The 19,908-nt window shown below is 39.8% G+C and overlaps 2 protein-coding genes across 2 annotated transcripts; both read right to left on the bottom strand.

Moving 5' to 3' along the window:
- Positions 1 to 247: 247 nt before the first annotated feature.
- Positions 248 to 12,161, bottom strand: sgcg (sarcoglycan, gamma). The gene is made up of 8 exons (XM_054602145.1): positions 12,078 to 12,161; positions 7,532 to 7,733; positions 6,438 to 6,542; positions 5,065 to 5,152; positions 4,100 to 4,219; positions 2,852 to 2,924; positions 2,428 to 2,551; positions 248 to 1,381 (listed from the first exon to the last, which is right to left on the bottom strand). The coding sequence occupies exons 2-8, from the start codon at positions 7,724 to 7,726 to the stop codon at positions 1,214 to 1,216; spliced, it is 873 nt and encodes a 290-aa protein (XP_054458120.1). The 5' UTR covers positions 7,727 to 7,733; positions 12,078 to 12,161; the 3' UTR covers positions 248 to 1,213.
- A 4,580-nt stretch (positions 12,162 to 16,741) lies between these two features.
- rps25 (ribosomal protein S25) lies at positions 16,742 to 19,800 on the bottom strand. Its single transcript, XM_054600887.1, has 5 exons — positions 19,711 to 19,800; positions 18,861 to 18,950; positions 18,558 to 18,741; positions 16,905 to 17,021; positions 16,742 to 16,810 (listed from the first exon to the last, which is right to left on the bottom strand). Exons 1-4 carry the CDS (start codon positions 19,711 to 19,713, stop codon positions 16,909 to 16,911), a joined length of 390 nt encoding a protein of 129 aa, XP_054456862.1. The 5' UTR covers positions 19,714 to 19,800; the 3' UTR covers positions 16,742 to 16,810; positions 16,905 to 16,908.
- Between the last annotated feature and the right edge of the window lie 108 nt (positions 19,801 to 19,908).

Genomic DNA, 19,908 nt, shown 5'->3' with positions numbered 1-19,908 from the left:
CCACATTATAGCTTTAGTGCACAGAAGAACCCACTAGTGGACATTATGAAAATTATGAAATACATTTAGAGCCAGCCAGTCGCTGGGTGCCGCTTTGATCATAAGATTAAACACAAAAGCTGAGACAAGTCTGCAGAAAAACAAGTATGAGAATGAATAGTTCTGACAGACGCATCATAGAATAGCACAAAGTTTATTCAACATACAAAAATAAATACACATTACACACTATCAAAATGTGCCAGAATATGTGTGAGAACTGCAAAAAATTAAGGCATATTTGACTCAAAGCAAAACTGAAATGATACCATTGTTTTCCAGACCAACTGACCAGCTTACTTGCAAGAAAAACTGTCTTGTAGCTAATGCATTATTGCATGCTTATGTGGGGCTTAAAAATACACAGGCAAAACATACATAATTGTATTCACTAAAAAAAAAAAAAAAAAAAAACCACAATTACATGATACCACACTAATCACACTTTATGGTACCATAAGGACATGGTATTGTAATGTCAACCCTTTAAAAAGGAGTTTAAACAAAACAACTTTTTGATGCCTAGTGTTTTATCTAAATAGAGTAAAAAAAAAAAAATCAATCTCTGAAGTTACAATAACAAAATATTTACCAGCATTTCATCAAATTTCCCTCCCAGTTAAATAAAAACATGCTGAACACCAAGACAAAAAAATACATACCAAGGGCTTGGACCCAGAAGGGCATATGTAAACCAAAATAACATTCTGTCTGCATTTGAGAGTTTTTTTTATTTATTATTCCAAGCCCTTGATGTGTGTCAATTTATTTATTGCACCACAAGATAATATTGCATAGGATGTAAGCTGTTGCCAGCGCCTCATTGCCCAGCCACGATACTGTGTGTGTAAAAAATCTTCACAAAGCTCTGATGCTGATACATTTGGAACGACGTGTTTCGGCTGAATGGTTAGAGGATCATAAATGCAACTAAAAGGATGCATTTCATGACATCTCCTACATGTACGCCAGCAGGCATTTGTATTTTTACAGGCCTCGATGTGCCAGTGGGATCTTAGCTCTGAGATCATCAGAGACCCACTGTGGTATAAAGATTTTTAAAAAACAAAAGAAAAAAAATAATCCTGGCCAAATATAAACAGTTGTGCTTGTTGCCTCCCAGAAGATGCATCTACTGAGAGATGGAAAATCGATTACCTTTGTCAGAGTCTTTCTAGCACTCCTGATTCTCGCTGCAAGTGGATGTGACCCCAGCCTTGGACAGAAAGAGCTTGCCGCTGGAACAAACGCAGACCTCATAGAGACCCTGAGCATTTCCAGGAGCCCCTCCCTCGCTCAGGGGCAAGCTCGGCATGCGCACCGTCTCAGCATCCAGCACCAGCTGCACAGCAGACATCGTGGAGAGCAAGGACAATACAAGGAGAGACCAAAGAGTTATATTGAATTAGCAAAGAAATATCAGTCAGCTTCATTCTTTCAACTTAGGGCCAAGTGCATATGTGCACACACACACACACACACACACACACACACACACACACACACACACACACACACACACACACACACACACACACACACACACACACACACACACACACACACACACACACACACACACACACACACACACATAATGACAGAGAATGCTGGGAGATGTAACCAGTGCACTGATCCATAAGGAATTTAGGAGTGTGATTAAAGTCCACTTTGCTGTGGCAGGAAAACAAATGAGCACTGACAACCAGGGAATGTGAACATTCACATAAATTATCCAGGACAAGTTCAATGCAGATTGGCACCCAGTTTTCTTCCCTCCAGCAAGAAAATAGAGATGAGCATGTGTTATACCCTGCAACTACGTTGTCATATAAATGCACTGCTTTACTGAGAGAATGCAGTCAAAGAGGTCAATCCAGCACCTGTGATACAAAAGCTGTATTTAGCCACAATCACCAAGACTCACTCTAAACATGGAAACTGCAAATCACTACACCTCAACAGACCTACAGAACTCAAACGGTAATGAACTCAATACAGTTTAGACAAGGATCTCAGTGCTCTTTTTTGCATTATTAAGAGCTCCTCTTGCACACAAATAATATTTATTAAATGTCCAAAGATACAGTTAAGTATAATGTCAGCGCGTTGGATACAAGTTTTTTTTACAACAAACTAAAGTAGAACGGTCTAATCTATTTTTTTTTTTTTCTCCAACAAATGGAAAAAAACAGAGCTACTGTCAAATTGCACTTGAGCCTCACTTGGATGAAAAGCTCCCAGGTGTGACTGTGAGAGATTACAGAAGCGTGAAGCAGCATGTAGCTGCAAAAGCATACAGTATATATTCCCTTTGTAATCAAAAGAAGAAAAAGACCTGAAGTTGATGTGTTGAATACTTTCAGAAGTGAAAACTGTTTTTCTTACCAGTCCTATACTAGACTGCAGTATGATGTCCATGTTAGAAGCAACTTCAATGTTGCCGGCCAGCGCTTTGAAATGGACTCCTTTTGGTGCTTCGAAACTGAGAGAGCGAGTAGGAGACTCCAACCTAAAGCAAAACAGCTCAGTATTATAAATACAGACTCCATCCAGGTTTATCTGTCCTTATATTTTTTATAAAAAAAAGCAGATCCTCTGGAGTTTCATTTGACATAGTATGCACCTCAGTAAAGACATGCTGAAAAAGGTGAAATTAAAGGCTAGCGTGTGTTGTGACCTTTGCAAGATTTTGTAATGCTTCAGTGGATGTCATGTACAATTTGTTTACTGCAAGGACTTGATGCTGTTCTAAATATCTTCCTTACACTTCACCGACTTGTTGTCTAAATTAATTATCCAAAATGCTCACCTCAGGTCTTTCAAAAGTTCAGATTTCAGCAGGGGCACCTCCACTGAATGCTGGAACAGGGCTCCTTCAGGCCCTGATTGAGAGAAAGAGATAGACATGCACGTTTTCTGTCATTTAGCTACTACTTAAATTGAGCATCTAATGAGCCATTAGAATATGCAGCGTTTGAGCACAACATTAACGTGTTTTTTGGTCATGATAGCAAGATGGCCCTGGGGAAGTTGGTCTGTCCGTCCAACGCTTTGGTCCATACTGAAATATCTGAACTACTATCAATTCATGGTCCCAAGAGGATGGATACTAACTTAAGTGATCCCCTGGTTTTAGTTATATTGCTACCAGCAAGTCACATTTTTGGCTTTTTGTGAAATATCAACACTTGAATATTTGATGTACTTTGTGATTAGTGCTAATTGCTTAATGTATTTGACTTAGAGGGTAAACATTGTGAAGAGTATACTTGATTCAAATCAGCATGTTAGCATTGCCATTTAGCTCAAAGCCCCGCTGTGCGTAAGTAGAGTCAAACAGAGCTGCTAGCAAAGCTGTAGACTTCAATTTTTGAAGCTGTGTTTTTTTTAAAGTAAGAGTGGGCTGCTCTCCGTTGATCACAACGACCTCGGGTATAATTTAGCGATCAGCTGACACTCCCTTCAACATTAATCAGCCACACAGAGTGTGGTCAGTGACCCACAACATAATCAATACACACACACTGGACATTAAGACAGAAAGAGGGAGGAGGACAGAAAATATCATCTGGATGCCTCAGCCTGATTAGAGCCGGTCATTCTTTACCCTTCAACCCTTTGTTGTGTACTATGACAACATATTGTGTGGTACTGAGGTGTGAGATGTCTTTTGTTGGCTCACAAAGAACAAAGAAAAAAATGTTTGATTAGAATCTTAATGTGATGGATATCACCTACATGGCATTGATGCATGCTCAGGTGTAGATAACTGAGCTCCTGACAGTTTATTTATATGCAAGTGTGCTTTAGAGTATATCTAGAGATATCCACGCACTCAACAGTATGACATGAATGATTGTGAAAATGACTGCATATGTCTTTGTCCTTGGTTGCTGGATTGTCGTACAGATACCCCCCCATCAAATTAAATTGCTCCTGTTGTGTTCACATCTGTCGTCAATATTGGTTTTGGTTTTTTTTTCAAATCTGAAAAACATTTCCGCTGAGAGGTGTGGGATATTTCCGAGGAAGCAGCAGGTGGCAGCCATTTGTATACCTGTGATTCGTAGTTTGTCTGGTCCAATCACAGCCTGGTCGCCATCTGCCATGAACAGCATGTTGTCATTGTGGGAGTTAATGAGCAGATTTCGAGTGTGTCCCTGAGCCTCTGTTGGACCTGCAACAACAAAAACAAGCAAGAATACCTGAAGGGGTTTGGAAGTATTACAGTCGAAATCAAATCTCTCTCCTCCATACACGTATCAAATCTGCAGCGCTTAGAGAATATAATGAAGCACATTCATGGAGCGCTACATGAAAATCTCAAACTCCTCGTAAAAAAAAGTGAGTAAACAACCACGTTCTGAAAGAAATGTGTACAATCAAGAAACCACGATACTGCTCAAACCGATATGTGACAAAGTGAAGGGTTAAGTCAAATAACCTCGCACACATTAACGTTCCCTCTGAGAGACAAATCTTACGCATGTAGATCAGTCAGCGAGATATTTTACCCACTTCAGCACCTATAACTGTGTGCCAGCATGTTCTCTTCCCTAACAAGCAGTTCACTTTTATTCACAGAGGGCCGAGATGATGCAGGCTATGCTTTTTTTATGGCTTAATGATCAAGGACACATAACGGCACTGTGGAACGCCGCAATTAGCTGGGTCATTTGTTGGCCTTTTAATTATGACAGAACACCCCAACGCCGCCGGTGAGCCATAAAAGACACAAATATGATCCTCCACAGGCCTTGGGACCCTGTGTGTAATATAGAATGACCCAGAAGCCACGGAAGAGAGAGAAGAATGGTGCATTTAATGGATTTTAAATGGAAATCGAAGAGATTATAAATGGAAAGACGGATTCTTGTCACTGTTAATGTTGGATGAGGAATCGCTGCAGGACAAGTGCATGAATGACTTTACTATTGCCCTCATACGTCAATGGGATGCTTTGTCATGCATGAGTGCTCCATGTGTCCCTGTGTGTACATGTATCCTCTTTGAGGCTCTTACCCACAGATATCCTCCCCGTGACATCACCATTTTCATTGCGGGCATTAAGCGAAACATTTTCCATTGAGTGCACAAGAAGTGAATGGTCCTGAAAAAAAAGAAAAAGCCATTTTACAATGCTGTTTATATCCAACTGATATTTTTTTCCCTTTTTGATCTTAAAGGAAGATATGATAATCACACATGATATAAATCTGTCACAGCAAAACAAACCGCATCATGTAGCTGTACTTTTTTTAGTACAAATTATAAAATATTAGCATGCGATGAAGCTTAACTAAGCTTGAAAACATAACACCCGCTTAACATGTTAGCATTTAGCTCAAGGCACCACTGTGACCAAGTACAGCCTCACAGAGCTGCAAGCAATGAATGAACATTCCTTTTCTGATAACACTTTATACATTCATTGACCATAACTTCAACCTAACCTGGCAAACCAAAAGATATTAATTATGATATCTATAAAACATTTGAGTTCTTATTAAAGGCTTATAAACAGACATATGAAGCTTTAGAAAGTGATTTTAGTAACAAAGCCAATAGTTACAGCTTGTACATCTTTTATAAATGAGGCCTTACTAAACAGTGGTATGTGTTTTTTTTTTTCCTTTTAAACAAACATGACAAACGGTAAGCTTTTGTGAAATGTTTAAAATGAGGTAGCCTAACAATAAATCCCCACTGTCATTTGCAGCTGTAAGAGAGCTCCGTTTGCAAAGAAGCCAACTTTTCATGTGGAAGGCCAGGCGGTGGCTAAATCCGCAATCTCATTAGACACCCATAGACAACATTAGAGAAAGTGTCAGTCCATAAATGAGGAATACATTACCTTTTTAATGAGGCCCATAAAGAAGAAAAAATGCTTAAAAATTGCTGCTATGAGCAAGTAAAGACATTACATGTAAACAACTGCAGCAAAGTGTTCCCATCTGCTGCTAGCAGGCAGGCAGGCCATAAACTACTTTCCACCACAAATATCCCTGAGGTTAATGGGAAGCTCTCTGCACACCACGTGCTCTGTGTGGGACTGCCAAATCCAGTTTGTTCTGACACATCTCCCCCCAAAAAAGTGTCAGAAATATGCATTTCACTCACTACAGCTGGATAAAGATTCCTCGATTGTCTGCAAGGATTAGATTTAGCTCTGCACAGATCCAGCGCACAATCAGGTTTAAATTTGGTAAACAGTGAGATGCAATAATGGAAATGCTGTCTGGACACTTAACTGAACAAACAAAAGTATGAGAATGAGCTTGGAAAAAGATAGGAGGATTAAAGCAGAAGGTAGAATGTGAGAAAAAGAGGGATAGCAGAGTAAAGAAGAATCTTGGAAGAACAGCAAGTGAAGTGTGTGTTTCTGGTTATCATACCTCTCTGGAGTGGATCTCCTGAGCGTAGAGAGGGAAAAGGAACTCCGACTCTCCGTCCTCCAGCTTGACCCCTTCTGTGTTTACTTGTAGGTGTCCCATCCCTTCCTACAACCAAAACGGTAAAGATGGTTTAAAAAAACAGGGAAATCATTAATGAGCAAGCAAAGCAGAAGTAATGACTGTAAATCAGCTAAACAGCTTTATCTGCAAGATAAGAATGACAAATATGGCAGGTTAGGATATTTTGTCATCCAACAACTTCATAGGTTTCCAAACGTTAAACACTTAGCATGGACTAAACCAGAGAGTAGATTTATTTCAAAACTGTATGTATCCCAGTGTGTGCAGAAGTTTGTTGAGTCCCATTTTCTGCATGAATCCATAGTTGCCACCTGGACTTGAGAAGCAAACACGACTGCATGAAATAGTACAACACAAACTATCCTGTTTAGACAGCCAAGTATCAGTTAATAATAGATAATACTAACGCTTTTACTGCCAATAATATACTGTCTATAATAAGGAGGATAATTGGGTCAATGTGCTGGATACACAATCCAAACACAAAAAAATATTAGAAAGTGACATAAAAACACTGAAGATATACAGAGAAGCATGGATGGAAGAAAGTAGGTCTGTGCAATATATATCGATATCGTGATATAAAACCAGATCGTCCTAATTCTGGTGTTTTTTGTCTTTTCCTGGTTTTACAAGCTGAATTAACGTAAAAGTGATGTAATTTACTGAACCTCACAGACTGTTCTAATATTTCCTAATCCTGCAAATGTCCCCGCTGCGGGACTAATAAAGGATTATCTTATTTTATATTATCTTATCTTGTCTTATTTGCTTTTACCTGTTTTGTCTTTAAATATACACACATTACTGATTATCAAAAATCTCACTGTGTGCATTTTATGAAATCAATAGTCAACCCTACAATGTCAAGTATATAGATAAAGCTATTTGGTCAAAAACATTGGGATATAAAAAATGTCCATGTCGCCCAGCCCCAGAATAAAAAGAAGGAAGGAAAGGAATGAAAACTATCCCAGCTGAAAAAACAAACCGCCAAGGTGAGTCATGCGTACCGTGTTGAACCACATCACCCTGAGGATCCAGATGGTGAGGGCGAAGTTGACCACCAAGATGATGATGAGCAGCAGGACAAACAGGTAGAGGCAGCGCTTCCTCCAGCCGTAGATGCCGATCTTGTAGACACTGTCGGGCACCGACCTGGGCGAGCTGCTGCCCTGGGTGGTGGTGACATACTGCTCCCGCACCATCTGCTGGCTGGGAAGACATCACATGAAGGCAGGTACACGGGCAATAGAGACAGATGTTAAAGAAAAGAAACATTTTATCTTCAAGCTGTTCAGGCATATTGGACACATCGTGCCAAAGAGTTGGTGTTGTTTGTCAAGGGGTCAGAGAAAACAGCCCCAGTAACTATTAATGTGTAATATATGTAGCTCATCTGGCTTGACAGAATTATTACATTATTACATCTATATTATTCTAATCTGCAATCACTTTTAGTGGCCACCTCGGGAAACAGAACACCAACATTATCACCTTTATGTGTAAACAGCTGCTATTTTCACACATCCAGCAGTTACGGAACATTAGAATCTATCTGAAATCACGTTTCCAATATTCTCCTTCAGCTCTCCACCAACTCTAGAGGGAAATATCAAAGCCTCTAAATGCTGCACTATGTTCACCAGGTAGTAGCCAATTGTGTCTGTTGAGAGTGAACTTAAATGGTAACATTACTGGTCGCAAAAAAAATAAGAATTTTAGCTGAAAGTAGCCATGTCTTTAGAACAGAGGAGATCTGCAATTGTGGGTGTGTTTGTCACTACAAGTGAAATTTCACTGTTGCTATAAAAACACTGATTATTAAGGATATTCTATTGTGCAGTCATAGTGACAAGTAACATATTTATACTATATTCATAGGAGGATTATGCAATCGGTTGGGTGTATGTGTGCACCTCTGTGTCTGTCCATGGCTTATCGCTCATTGGGCCCAAACTGCAAAATATTTTTCGTGGCCAGTTATGGCTGCATGCTCAAGGACAATCCTGCCATCGTATGTCTGCAGACTCTTCCCTCACTACTCTTAACCAGCCCCCAGCCGGTGGGCCGTGGTGACAGAACTACCAGCACACACACTGCCAAATAAATCCTCACCACTAAGAGGGCAAACAGTTAGGTGAGTTTAATTTTGAGTTTAAGATCGTATGACATGTCTTATAACACGACTTCTAGCCGATTGACAGCATTCATTGCTGCTTGTTTTTGAGTTGAAAGAAGTGTGTTTTATGACGCTGTGTGGGTTGTATTTATTCAATCACTTTACAGCTCTAAATGTTGCAAACAAACCTGCTAGAGATCTGCACTCGACTTAGTGCACCTTTCTATAGTTGCACTTTTATTTCCTGGACACACATGTTGCCAGTTCAAGAAGAGATGAGAGAGAAGAGATTTATAGCCTTCTACATAGCCATGAACTCAAGTTTTAAAAAGGTTTTGAGCATGTACTCAGACACTGAGGTATCAATATCTGAAATCAGTACAAATATTAGAATCTAAAAAAAGGTAAGCAACGGATATTTCCGATGATTATGATGTGAGGTGGATTTCAAGTCATGAGGATGATTTAAATCTCTGACCGGCAGCTTTTGCACATTCTGTAAAATCCGAATGCATATATGTTCAGTTAGAGCCTTTACTTTTAGTTGTAAACATGCACACTGCCTAACTGAACCTCCATACAATGCTTTGTTCATACACTCCCCAGTATATCAATCATGAGCCCAGAGCTCATGCACAGACCCAGAGGATATCTGGCTCTTTACGCAGATGAAAAACTTGACAGAACTTCCATCAGTTTTTTTTAAAAAGTCAAAAAGGAAAATACCACTTATTACAGAGGCAGTACTTTCTGGCTACGCAGCAGAATATCAGTGACAAAAACCAAGGAGATAAATGTCGGCATATTTCAAACCACAGCAAGAAGTACAACTAACAGTAGTTTTGTGTATTCAGCTCACGTGAGGCCAAGCGGAGCTCCAACTGCAGGAGTGCAAGACCTGCAAGCAAGCCCCCCAGTCAGCACATTTAGACCATCTGACAATGTGACAACAGAGAACCTCAGGGACAGATTTCACAACAACACTGTTGGTGTGTGTTTGAGCACAGCGGAGCCAAATACCACACAAGGCTGCAGAAGGGGAGCGGTGTCACTCCTTTGAATAATCTGCATTAATAACCAGACACAAGTTGCAGAGAAAGCTGCTTTCGCCGAGGGCAAGGCATGGAGAAAAATGCTGTCCGTTGTAGATTATTATGAGTTAATAAACCCCCCCCGGACCGGCAAAAACAAAGACAGACCGCAGCTTTTGCAAGCAACAAACAGCTCCAAATACTCAATACTTTCTATCTGCCACAGAAAACTTTAAAACTTAATAGGAAAAGTTATTTGAACAAAGCTGTATCTAGGCTGTCTCAGCAGTGTTTATCCAGTAGCCAGGCTGATTTACATACGGGACAGATGTTGCATCTTACTGCTACAATAAAAGGCGGTTTCAATCATGTTAAGGAGCCACTTTTCAAACCAAATCTATTTCCTCATTGACATAAACAGATGTTCAGCTGGGCACATCATCGCACTGTGACTCCCATGTGAGGGGCCACAAGGGCTGACACACTCTGCATACAGTATGAACAACCTCAAATGAGTTGTCTGTAAATAATGAGGTAAATATTCCTCCCTCTCAGCAAGTGGTGGTGAATAAAAAGCAAACATGCTCTCTGCTGGTGTCTGAGCTCACTGAGGTCCAGGAGATATTTTAGAGAGACGATAATAAAAAAAGGCCTATAGTCTCCACAGATGTTTCTCGCTGTTTGCAGTAAACACAGGGAGGAGATGTGTTTGCATAAAAAGGCTGAGTGTATTTTCTATGACCGAACCCGCCTCTCCACAGGATGGCCTGAAAGCCCAGCTGTGATGAATAGCCCTTAGTTCACAACCATACAATTGAATTTTCTCTAAAAAAGGAGGGGGGAAAAAATTACTTAGTGCCTTTTCCACAGCTGAAAGGAGATCGAAGGTTGATGAGTAGTAAGTTATGTGAAATGGACATTTTTTTCCCTCTGCATTACGCCTCATTTATATTTATCAAGCGTACTTGAGAATGAGTCATGATGACAAATTGAATCTCAGTAAAATAGCAGAGAAACAGTAAAGTAAAGTGCATTCAGAGTTCTCCATTGATGCTCAAAAGAGGGCTAAGATTAATTAGTGCCTGTTAAATTGACCGATTCCAATATCCCTGCACTATACCCATTACCAACCACAGATCATTTGTGTGTTAACATGTTGATCAGCCCACTCTGCACTTTGGGCAAATGAGTGGTGAGGGTGGAAGAGCTCTGGGTTTGTTCATTATGGCGTTAATGGATTTGATCTTACCCAGTCTAATGACTTTAAATGAAGTCATTAAGTGGACTCTGTGCTTCAGCAACAGTGGGAAGAAAAAGCAGTTTTTGAAGCTGGACCTTTATAGGCGTCTTCCAGCTCCAGTTTCAGTGTAACCACCAGCCCCTCAGCCACAAACTGCTCCTTCCATAGCAACCCAAATAAAAACACTCCCCCGAACAGTCTCACTGCTGATGTGCCAGGAATGCTCAATTTATGGACTTTGATCGGAAATACGGTCTGACCTTCTAGAGGAAAAATCGTTTTCATCGGAGACCGTATTCCTTTTTAAGCCTCCTGTTGATAAACTGGTTATTTCAAATGAGGTTCTCAATCTGAAACAAATATGGATCCTACACCATGAGAGACAACTAAAGTGCAAGATTCAAAAGGCACTGTAGACCTCAAACACAGGCAATTTATCCTGGGACGCCCTCTCTATTAACCTTAAACAAGTGAGGCTCCTTGCTTGGTTCGGTCTCTGTCCCTGACCTCTAGATGAGGGCAAAGGGCAGGCGGGCAAGCTGCTTGTCTTAACTCCACAGAGTCCGGTTGTAATTTAGAATCCAGGCTTCCCTCAGAGCGCAGAGACCAAATGCCAAAAGTTTCATGGAGTTTGGGAAAGCTCAAATTGTGGAGAACGTTCCAAGAGGAATACTATCGAAAGCTGAGCACAGGGCTGAAGTTTGTTTCTGTCTAGTGAGTAGCCGGCGTCACGTCTCCACTCTGATGCCTTAACTTCTATATATAGGACACAGCATTGTGAACTAAATTTAAAAAGGCAGCACAAGACGCACACACACACACACACACACACTTTACATGGGTATAACTAATGGAAACTGATTAGATCTTGCTCATAACACACCAAAAACATTAGTGATTTGCTCTTTTGTTAAAGTTATTTTTGTATTACAATATTTCTGGCCATGTATGGTAAAACTGCCGACAGCTGGTAGACTAAAACACTTTTTCCAAACTACTTCAGTAAGGACTACAAAGTAGCCAAAGCCCATTGTGGGACACAAAGAAAAACATTAGGAGACATTGTACAGTAGGTGGAAGGGTTGCCTTCATAAACATTATCTACAGAGGAAGTTCTAGAGGAAACAAAATGACATAATTGGTGAAAGAATAGGCAGAGAACTCACCGTTGTGTGTTCAGGCTCAGCACTCCTCTTTCCTACGAAACGGTAAGCAGAGCTCGAGCGGGTTAAGAGCAGCTGTAGAAGCAGCAGTGCTTGAGCCACTCACTGTGTCTGTCTGTCAGCCACTCAACAGCTGCGTGCCATAAATCCAGCTCTGGAAGCGCCCTGGCTAATGACCACGAGACGGCGCTCCCACCACGACTCCCTCTGCCTGTTCAGCCTTCCTGCAGACATTTCATTATGATCAGAGTGTATATGAGAGAGAGAGAGAGAGAGAGAGAGAGAGAGAGAGAGAGAGAGAGAAACAGAGGAGGGGGTGAGGAGAATTAACCCATCAGTGGAGAAGGTTCAATCTCTCTCTCACACTGAAACCATCCGTGATGAACAGTGGCAGTTTTTTCTCATGCATACCACTGAGTCACTTTTCTGCTGCCCAACCCAACCCTCGCTTGCAGTCCAGTCTAATTTGAGACTTCAGTCGTGGCTCTCAACATAAAGTAAAGCTGTTCTTTCAGATAGCTCCGCTGGGTGACAGGCAGCCGGATGGCAGAAGAGACAGGCGGCAAACACAGAGTATTAATAGACAGGAAGGGGGTGAAGGTTGCAGTTGTTGAAATGGGAACTGTTTGAGTCAAGGTTTTAAATTACTTCAGGTGCAAAATAAAGCGTATTTTTTAGAACTTTCTATCTGTATTTCAGGTAAACAAATCAATGATTCAAGGTCATCCTTCAATGTGTGAAAAAAAAAAAAAGTTTGAATAGGAAGTTAATAGACACAAACTAGCTCAGGGGATGTGTGAGGAGGGAACAGAGGCAAGACATTAACTTCGAACAATTAATTACATTAATATTAACACAATCAATGGAATGAGTGGATCAGCAGTGAAAGGAAGTGTTTTGCATGTGTGCTGTGAAGGTGCAAAACTAATACGATGCAGAGTGGACGTCAACTGTAGGACGGGAGAGAGTGAGCACATGGACCAGCTTTCAGAGCTCAAGGGCCGAAGTGAGTCTGATCAGCTGACAACCCTCCAATGTCAGATAATTGATTGCTGAAGTTGAGCAAAACAAGGCTCCACCTTGACATCTGAAGCAAAAACAAAAGTAAAAATACACTTTTCTTACATTCTAAATATAAATATTTAGTTCCCATTACACAAGGATGGCTATGACAGACAAATTCCCATATGGATAGTAACCAAATACCACCAATATCCATATTACCAGATCTGATCCCCCAATCCAGCAACCGCTGATCCACAGGAGCAATTTAAGGGTGATTATCAGCTTGAAAAAACAGAGGCAAGTGAATTGGCAAGTAAATCATCACATGACAGAACTAGTGGATGGAGCTTTCCTAATTAAGATCCATAGTATAATAACAGCTATAATAACAGCACAAACCATCAAGTGCAGATGGTTTTGCAAAAACACACAAGTGAAGAATACAGGACAATGAGGAGTATAGTCAAAAGGGAAATGAGGTTAAACACCTTGTGTAAAATTACAATTATTTTGTATTTTCAAATAATTCCCAAACTCGTTTTGTTATCAAATATAAGCATATACATAGTTTGAATTTACTCTCACATAACTGACGAACTTCTCAAATGTTTAAGTGTTATGTTAAAGTGTCTCTATGAGAGTTTTTTTTATAAGGTAAGGATTAAGAGGACGCCTACCCGCCCCCAGGGATAGATGCTTCATACGATGATCCTCCCGTCGATGATGACTTGGTCGACATTTATTGCTGGTGACAGGTTAAAGAGTCCTGAAGCTACATAATTATATTGCAAACTAAAAAAAGACATAGCTGAAAGAAAATGCATCTTAACCCCATAAGCTAGAAAACAGAAGCTGTAAAAAAAAAAATGATTCCTACATATTTGGAGATACAACTTTTTATTTTTTACCTTTTTCCATTAAAAGGCAGTGCATCTACATGGGTGTTTTCAGTAATTAGCTGATCAGACAGACATTTCTGCAGCAGAAATTGTCCCTGTATTCCAAATCACATTCCTTGTCTTTTTACTTTTAGTCAAGGGGTCAACCTTCGGTGTTGGAAGAATTAAGCAAACGTGCAAGTTCCTCAAATGGCCACCTGAGGCTGGTTCCGAAAGCGAGTCAATCCATATACAAACCCGTTAAAATGACACACTTTACAGTAAAAATAAATGTGTTTACAGCCTCGTACAAAAAAACGTTTTGTCTCTATAGCTTATTTTCCCGTTTATGATAACTGTAGGGTGGATGATTTTTTGTACAACTCACCTGTTTAAATTTTATTAAGGCTTAAAGTTATGCATGATTAATGATTTTTTTTACAACATACTGTTGCATGCAATGTGCATTCAATTGTTTTTCAATACTACTTTATCATAACAATGTACCGTGAACTTTGACCCTCTTGCTTATATCTGTTCTACACCGCATTGTGGGTCAGAATAGTTAGAAAACCATGCTGCAACCGAACGCATCTGGCACACTATGTATTGGGACCTGGGGCACACTAAATAGTATGGCAGCAAAGGTATTGGAAAGCAGTGTGCCTTGAACAAATGTCGCTAACGATGGCTCTGTAATGAAACACAGTCGTCGTTTCAATATCAATCACACCGGAGCTTTTCCTTCCATAACAGGTCAAATGGTCTGCTGTGGAAAAAAAAGATGTATTTTGACTTTTCATACTGTATAAGAAAATCACAGGTGTTACTGATAACATCCATGAGGGACTCTGCTCTATTAAAATGTCCATGTATACCATGAGTGTCACAGCAATGCAGCATATAAAACAACTAAATTAAATTCAGCCATTTATCTAATTTGTTGCTAAAGCCCTGCACACCCAAAGTGACCAGCACAGGTGATTTTAATTCTTTTGTCTGATTGGACACCTTCTCAGGATTTAGATAGACTGTACTGAGCTTGGTTGACAGCTGTTAGCTTTGGTGCACCTTTTAGGGTTGATCAAAATACACCTTCAGCTTCATTAAACTGAAGGTTTTAGGGCACGGTCATACATGCAAGAAATTAACATTGGCTCATATTCACCTCCTGTTCACTTCCATTCTATGCAAGTGAAGGGGCGAAGTTAACATTTGCTTCCTGTTCCATGTACAGATGGTTTTTTTCTGAGCCACACAGGCCCCTTCAACACAGTTTAAAGGGTTAAACATAGAGCAGTATTTCCCAACTGTTCCATTACATTAATGAGAATATATTTAGCAAAACTGTTTTTCTGCAAGCCTAATTTATTGTCTTAATAAATCAACCACCACTAACAGATTAGTTCTTCCCTTCTATGTGCCACAGACACCTCCATGCAGTTATTTGTGACAATTGGCCCGTTTAAAAAAAAAAAAAAAAAAAAAAAAAAAAAAAAAGACACGAGCTAAGTTTAACGTGACAAGTCACCTCCAATGAAAAACAGACAGTAATGTTTGTGTTCTCACAGGCGGATGCTGGAGGAGCTGTTGGGTGGTGCATCAGTCAGTAGCATGCATCCTGCAGTTTGTTTTGCTGTAGCTGCTCGAGGTAGTGCTGAGCAGTGACAAAGGGACGTCTAACTGAATCAATCAAAAAACTCCCTTGTCTCTCGTGCCCCCCGAGCAAACATCTGACAGTGGGGATTTCATACCATTTCTTATCAATATCTCATAACCTTTCACCGCCTGTGGCTTTTAACAGACAAATGGAAGACATGAATGATAGATCTCCTGCATCAAGAAAGAAAATATCCCTCTTACACTGAAATCAAGTTCAACTCAGTGAAGATGTCCCCTTGAATTTATTGGATGACAAACACTAGGCACATGGCGTACATGCAGAATTGGAGACATCCATTACAAATAACGCTGATAGTAACTGAAAGCAAAACACACGCTTAATGAGCTGTGAATGCATTCACTCTTGTACACCAATCCCCAGTGTGCTGTTTTGAGCAGGTTGTTGACTTGACAGCTTTGAATTTTTCAAAATATATCAAACAGTTAAGAAAAACTATTTTCAGTGTCCACAAGAATAGAGATGAATTCCTAGCCACGGAAATAACAGCACTTTGTTGAGGTACATAGGTTAAGTTTTATCATAGCTACGTTTTTTAAAACATGTTATTTATCCACAATAAGTAAGCTCTTTTTACTTTTTTACATTATTGAAGCCATGTGCCTTTATTTTTAGAGAAACCCCTTCTCTATCTTGAACTGTGTTCAACTGCACATATTTCAGGAGCACCTGCTATGTGTTATAGCAAGCCTTCGTTCTTTTACGAAATATTTTGAAACTTTGGGTTTAATGTGAGTTTCAAGATAAGTTTTGTACATGGAAGATAGATTATTATCGCCCATCAGGACATTTGTTTGCCTTTAACTCACCCCAACTTGCAGACATTGCATCATTTGACCAGGGACCAGCTCCAGTTCTAAGACCAGTATCTTGGTCCAGTTCAAATACATGCAATATGACCTTATTAATATCAAACATACAGCTTTCCAGCTGGAAGGATAAGAGTACCAACAGGAAATCCATATGGATCGTAGCTTTTTTTAAATAACTCTTCCAAGTGTTATTTTGGTCTAGATTGGGTCATTTTCCTAGCTGAAACACAACAGTCTACATACAACAATTGGAATTAATTGTGACAAAAACAGTAAACAATTGCACAGATGTGATTTTGTCTTTACAGTTTTTATTCATCTTTTATTACAAACAGCTCATCAGAGGAAACACAGGACAACCTGCAAGACAATAAAAAACTGGAGGTCAGTGGATGCAAGAAAAAGGAAATAAATAGAAGACAAAGCTCATAGAGATCTGTTGTGTCTGTTGTACCTGGTTATGCCTTCTCTGGTACTGCTGGTGTTGCTGCTGCTGCCTCCTCATCTCCACCCTTGGTGTTACGTGTGTAAATCAGCTGTGCTCTGTGTTTGGACACCAGCTTGATCATGCCTGGAAGACAAAACAATACCATGGTATGTAAGTATATTATTTTTTTTTTTAATCCACACAACCATAAGCATTTCTTATGTTCATTTATTTTAGTTACCCTGCACGGCAACTCAGTCCACCAGTCAATTTGTTCATAAGTATCAAAAGGCTTTAGTCTAATGGAGTTGACAGACTAGTATTTTGTGCCATTTGACCATTTATAAGAGTAACAAGTGATATATACGTTTCAGCTACACAGGTGATGTAGCCATTACATCTCCCAAACCAGTAGGACCACAGCCTTTAGCTATGACTGAAAAAGAACTCCTGCAGTTTAAGACACCTTACAGAGAATGTTTCAAATATTACTGTAGCTTACCTGAAAATGATGTTGCCGTGTGTGGGACAACTAATACGCATTCATTTATGAGGACAAAGCTGCAGTGAAAATTTTTTAATCCTTCACTTGAATGAATGCAGTTCAACTCTGTATGGTAATACAGCTTTTAAGCTGCGTATATTCAGGTGCCTGTCAGACCATATCACTAAAACACAATGGGTAACCCAATGCATTCAAAGTTTTTCCTCAATGCATTTTGCAATGCTTTTTTTTTTTTTTTTTTTTTTTAATTCCAACACAGTGGGAACTTCTTTGGTTTTAGGTTTTAAATAGAAAACACACTGAACCAAGTGCACCATTTGTTATCCAAACGGATTGCTTGATATCTGGTGGGAAGCAGGAACGTTCTGCGTTACTAAAATGTTTTGAAACAACCTTCACTTTTGTGCCCCTTGCAATTTATAATTTTAGATCTTTCAAAGAGAAGATTGAAGGATTTCAAAGAAATGACAAAAACATTGTTGCGGCCATGATAAGTGATGTTGGCAGTAGTCACGCTGCATATCACCCAGGCAAATCACTGTCATTTAGAAACAAATGATGGAATTGCCACAAAACCCCTTTAGTATAGATATGTAGCTTGAGAGCATTTATAAATGTTAAGACCGGGCCAACGAGCAGTGCTGATGATTTAGGCATATTTTTTGACATGAGCTTAATGTTGCATCACAATATTATAGATGAAATTTTTTTTATCGTTTCTTTTCAAATCATCTGCACCTCTGTATTTAAATCATAAGACGTATGCTTTGGCAGATGAAAGTACTCAAGAGGTTTAAGCATTAAGCTCAGCTCTAACGTTTAACTTCTAGTTTACTTTTTCATTGTCTATGATATTGTAAACATATGCAGACGTTTAATTGTTCTGCTCCTTTGAATAAAATAAGTTATTTACCAAAATAAACTTGCTTGACCAACAACTACACTTAAAGTGTAACAATTGAAACGTCTCAAATTTTACCTTAACCAAACTGGAGTATAAACACATCCAGAAAATGTGTATAGTACAGTTCAAACACCTTAAACACTCATAACTTGTATAGCACATCAAGGCTATCTCTAAATGTGTTAAATCCTAATATTTATATTATTTGGAACCAGGTACTTGAGTCTAAACCAGTGTGAACCACTGGGGGCTATGGGACAGAAAAGTTCACCTTTAGCGAGCAGCTCCTGGAGAGCGTTCCTGGCCAGGGAGCCACGGATCTTCAGCCTCTCAGAAACAACAGCTGGGGTGATGAGCTTGTAGTTGGGGACCTCTTTGTACAACTTTTCGTAGGTTGCCTTGTCGAAGAGTACCAAGTTGTTGAGCTTGTCCCTCACTTTTCCCTTGGACCACTTCTGCTCAAATCACAAATATTGTTTGATTAGGTAAGCCCTGCAGTATGCCTGATCAGAAATGTATTCAGACACCACATCACATGTAAAGCAACATCTCTGGATGATTAATCGTTGCATACCTTCTTCTTGGCTTTGCCTCCGGACTTGTTGACTGGGTCTTTGTCCTTTTTGGACTTCCCAGCGTCCTTCTTCTTATCCTGCTTGGGAGGCTAAAACAAGAGGACAACAAGTTAGATATAATAATCCTTTATTAGTCCCGCAGTGGGGAAATTTACAGGATTACAGCAGCATAGAGGATAGTGCAAACAAGAGACATAGTAAAAAAAACAAGTATAATAAATAAGTATTATAAATAAGCAAATGAGCAATAAAAAAAACATCCACAATAACTGAAATATTATAAATACAGACAGAAACTATTATATTGCAGAGGTTTTTAGTGTCATGTGGTCTACTGGGAGCATATAACCCTCCACACTGCAGCTACCATTACACGTGGGCCTTGTGAGCATAGGATTTAACAGCCCTGTTGTTAAATATGTATGCTTATGAGGTTAAAAGTGCTCATCTGATAGACAAGGGGTCAGCAGCATGGGGTGGCCTTGTCAACCATTTCAGGATACTCTCAATTTATTAATATAATTGCTATAATAAGCCACATTGCAATCATTAATTAATGGCAACCAATGGGTGCATTACATTCACATATAATCATTGCAGTGGGATTATCAGTGAGACCTCTGTGGGGCTCGTTTTTGTGAATCACTGTAACATGAGGGCATGGAGGAGCTAGCACGCTAGCTAGCCACCTAGCACGCCGCTAAATGAGTTAAAATACAACACGGTAATCTTTCTTTCACGCACATTGCAGCCGCCAGATTATCCGAATAACTACAACTCCACATTAGTGACGGAGAGGTGGAACATTTTGTATTTGTTTCGACAAAAACGTGTCATAAATGTCCTCACCATGTTTCCTCGTCAAGATGTCGGAGCGAAAGGAAGTCCGCCCGTGCAAGCGCCCCTAATGCAACCCGTATATGCGGAAATGGAATAGGGGGTTCTGGGAAATTGAGTTCTACCGTGTTTTATTATTTTTTATTGATATTGGCTCCAAAACATTTTTTCAGCTTTACACATACACTATACTGGAAGGTATTACTTTAA

The sequence above is a fragment of the Anoplopoma fimbria genome, chromosome 1 (genome assembly GCF_027596085.1).
Source record: "Anoplopoma fimbria isolate UVic2021 breed Golden Eagle Sablefish chromosome 1, Afim_UVic_2022, whole genome shotgun sequence".
Classification (NCBI taxonomy): Eukaryota; Metazoa; Chordata; class Actinopteri; order Perciformes; family Anoplopomatidae; genus Anoplopoma; species Anoplopoma fimbria.
The sequence above is the reverse complement of the archived record's forward strand: the minus strand, read 5'-3'. Positions and strand labels throughout refer to the sequence as shown.

What these genes read in the sequence shown, in the direction of transcription:
- rps25 (XM_054600887.1), bottom strand. An exon ending in GAGGCAAAGCCAAGAAGAAG is followed by an intron (nt 18,742 to 18,860) that starts GTATGCAACGAT and finishes TGATTTGAGCAG; the next exon opens with AAGTGGTCCAAGGGAAAAGT. An exon ending in CCAGGAGCTGCTCGCTAAAG is followed by an intron (nt 17,022 to 18,557) that starts GTGAACTTTTCT and finishes TTTGTCTTCCAG; the next exon opens with GCATGATCAAGCTGGTGTCC.
- sgcg (XM_054602145.1), bottom strand. Translation starts at nt 7,726, where the DNA reads ATGGTGCGGGAGCAGTATGTCACCACCACCCAGGGCAGCAGCTCGCCC. An exon ending in AGGAGATCCACTCCAGAGAG is followed by an intron (nt 5,153 to 6,437) that starts GTATGATAACCA and finishes CTTTTTTTTCAG; the next exon opens with GACCATTCACTTCTTGTGCA. An exon ending in GAACTTTTGAAAGACCTGAG is followed by an intron (nt 2,552 to 2,851) that starts GTGAGCATTTTG and finishes GTTTTGCTTTAG; the next exon opens with GTTGGAGTCTCCTACTCGCT.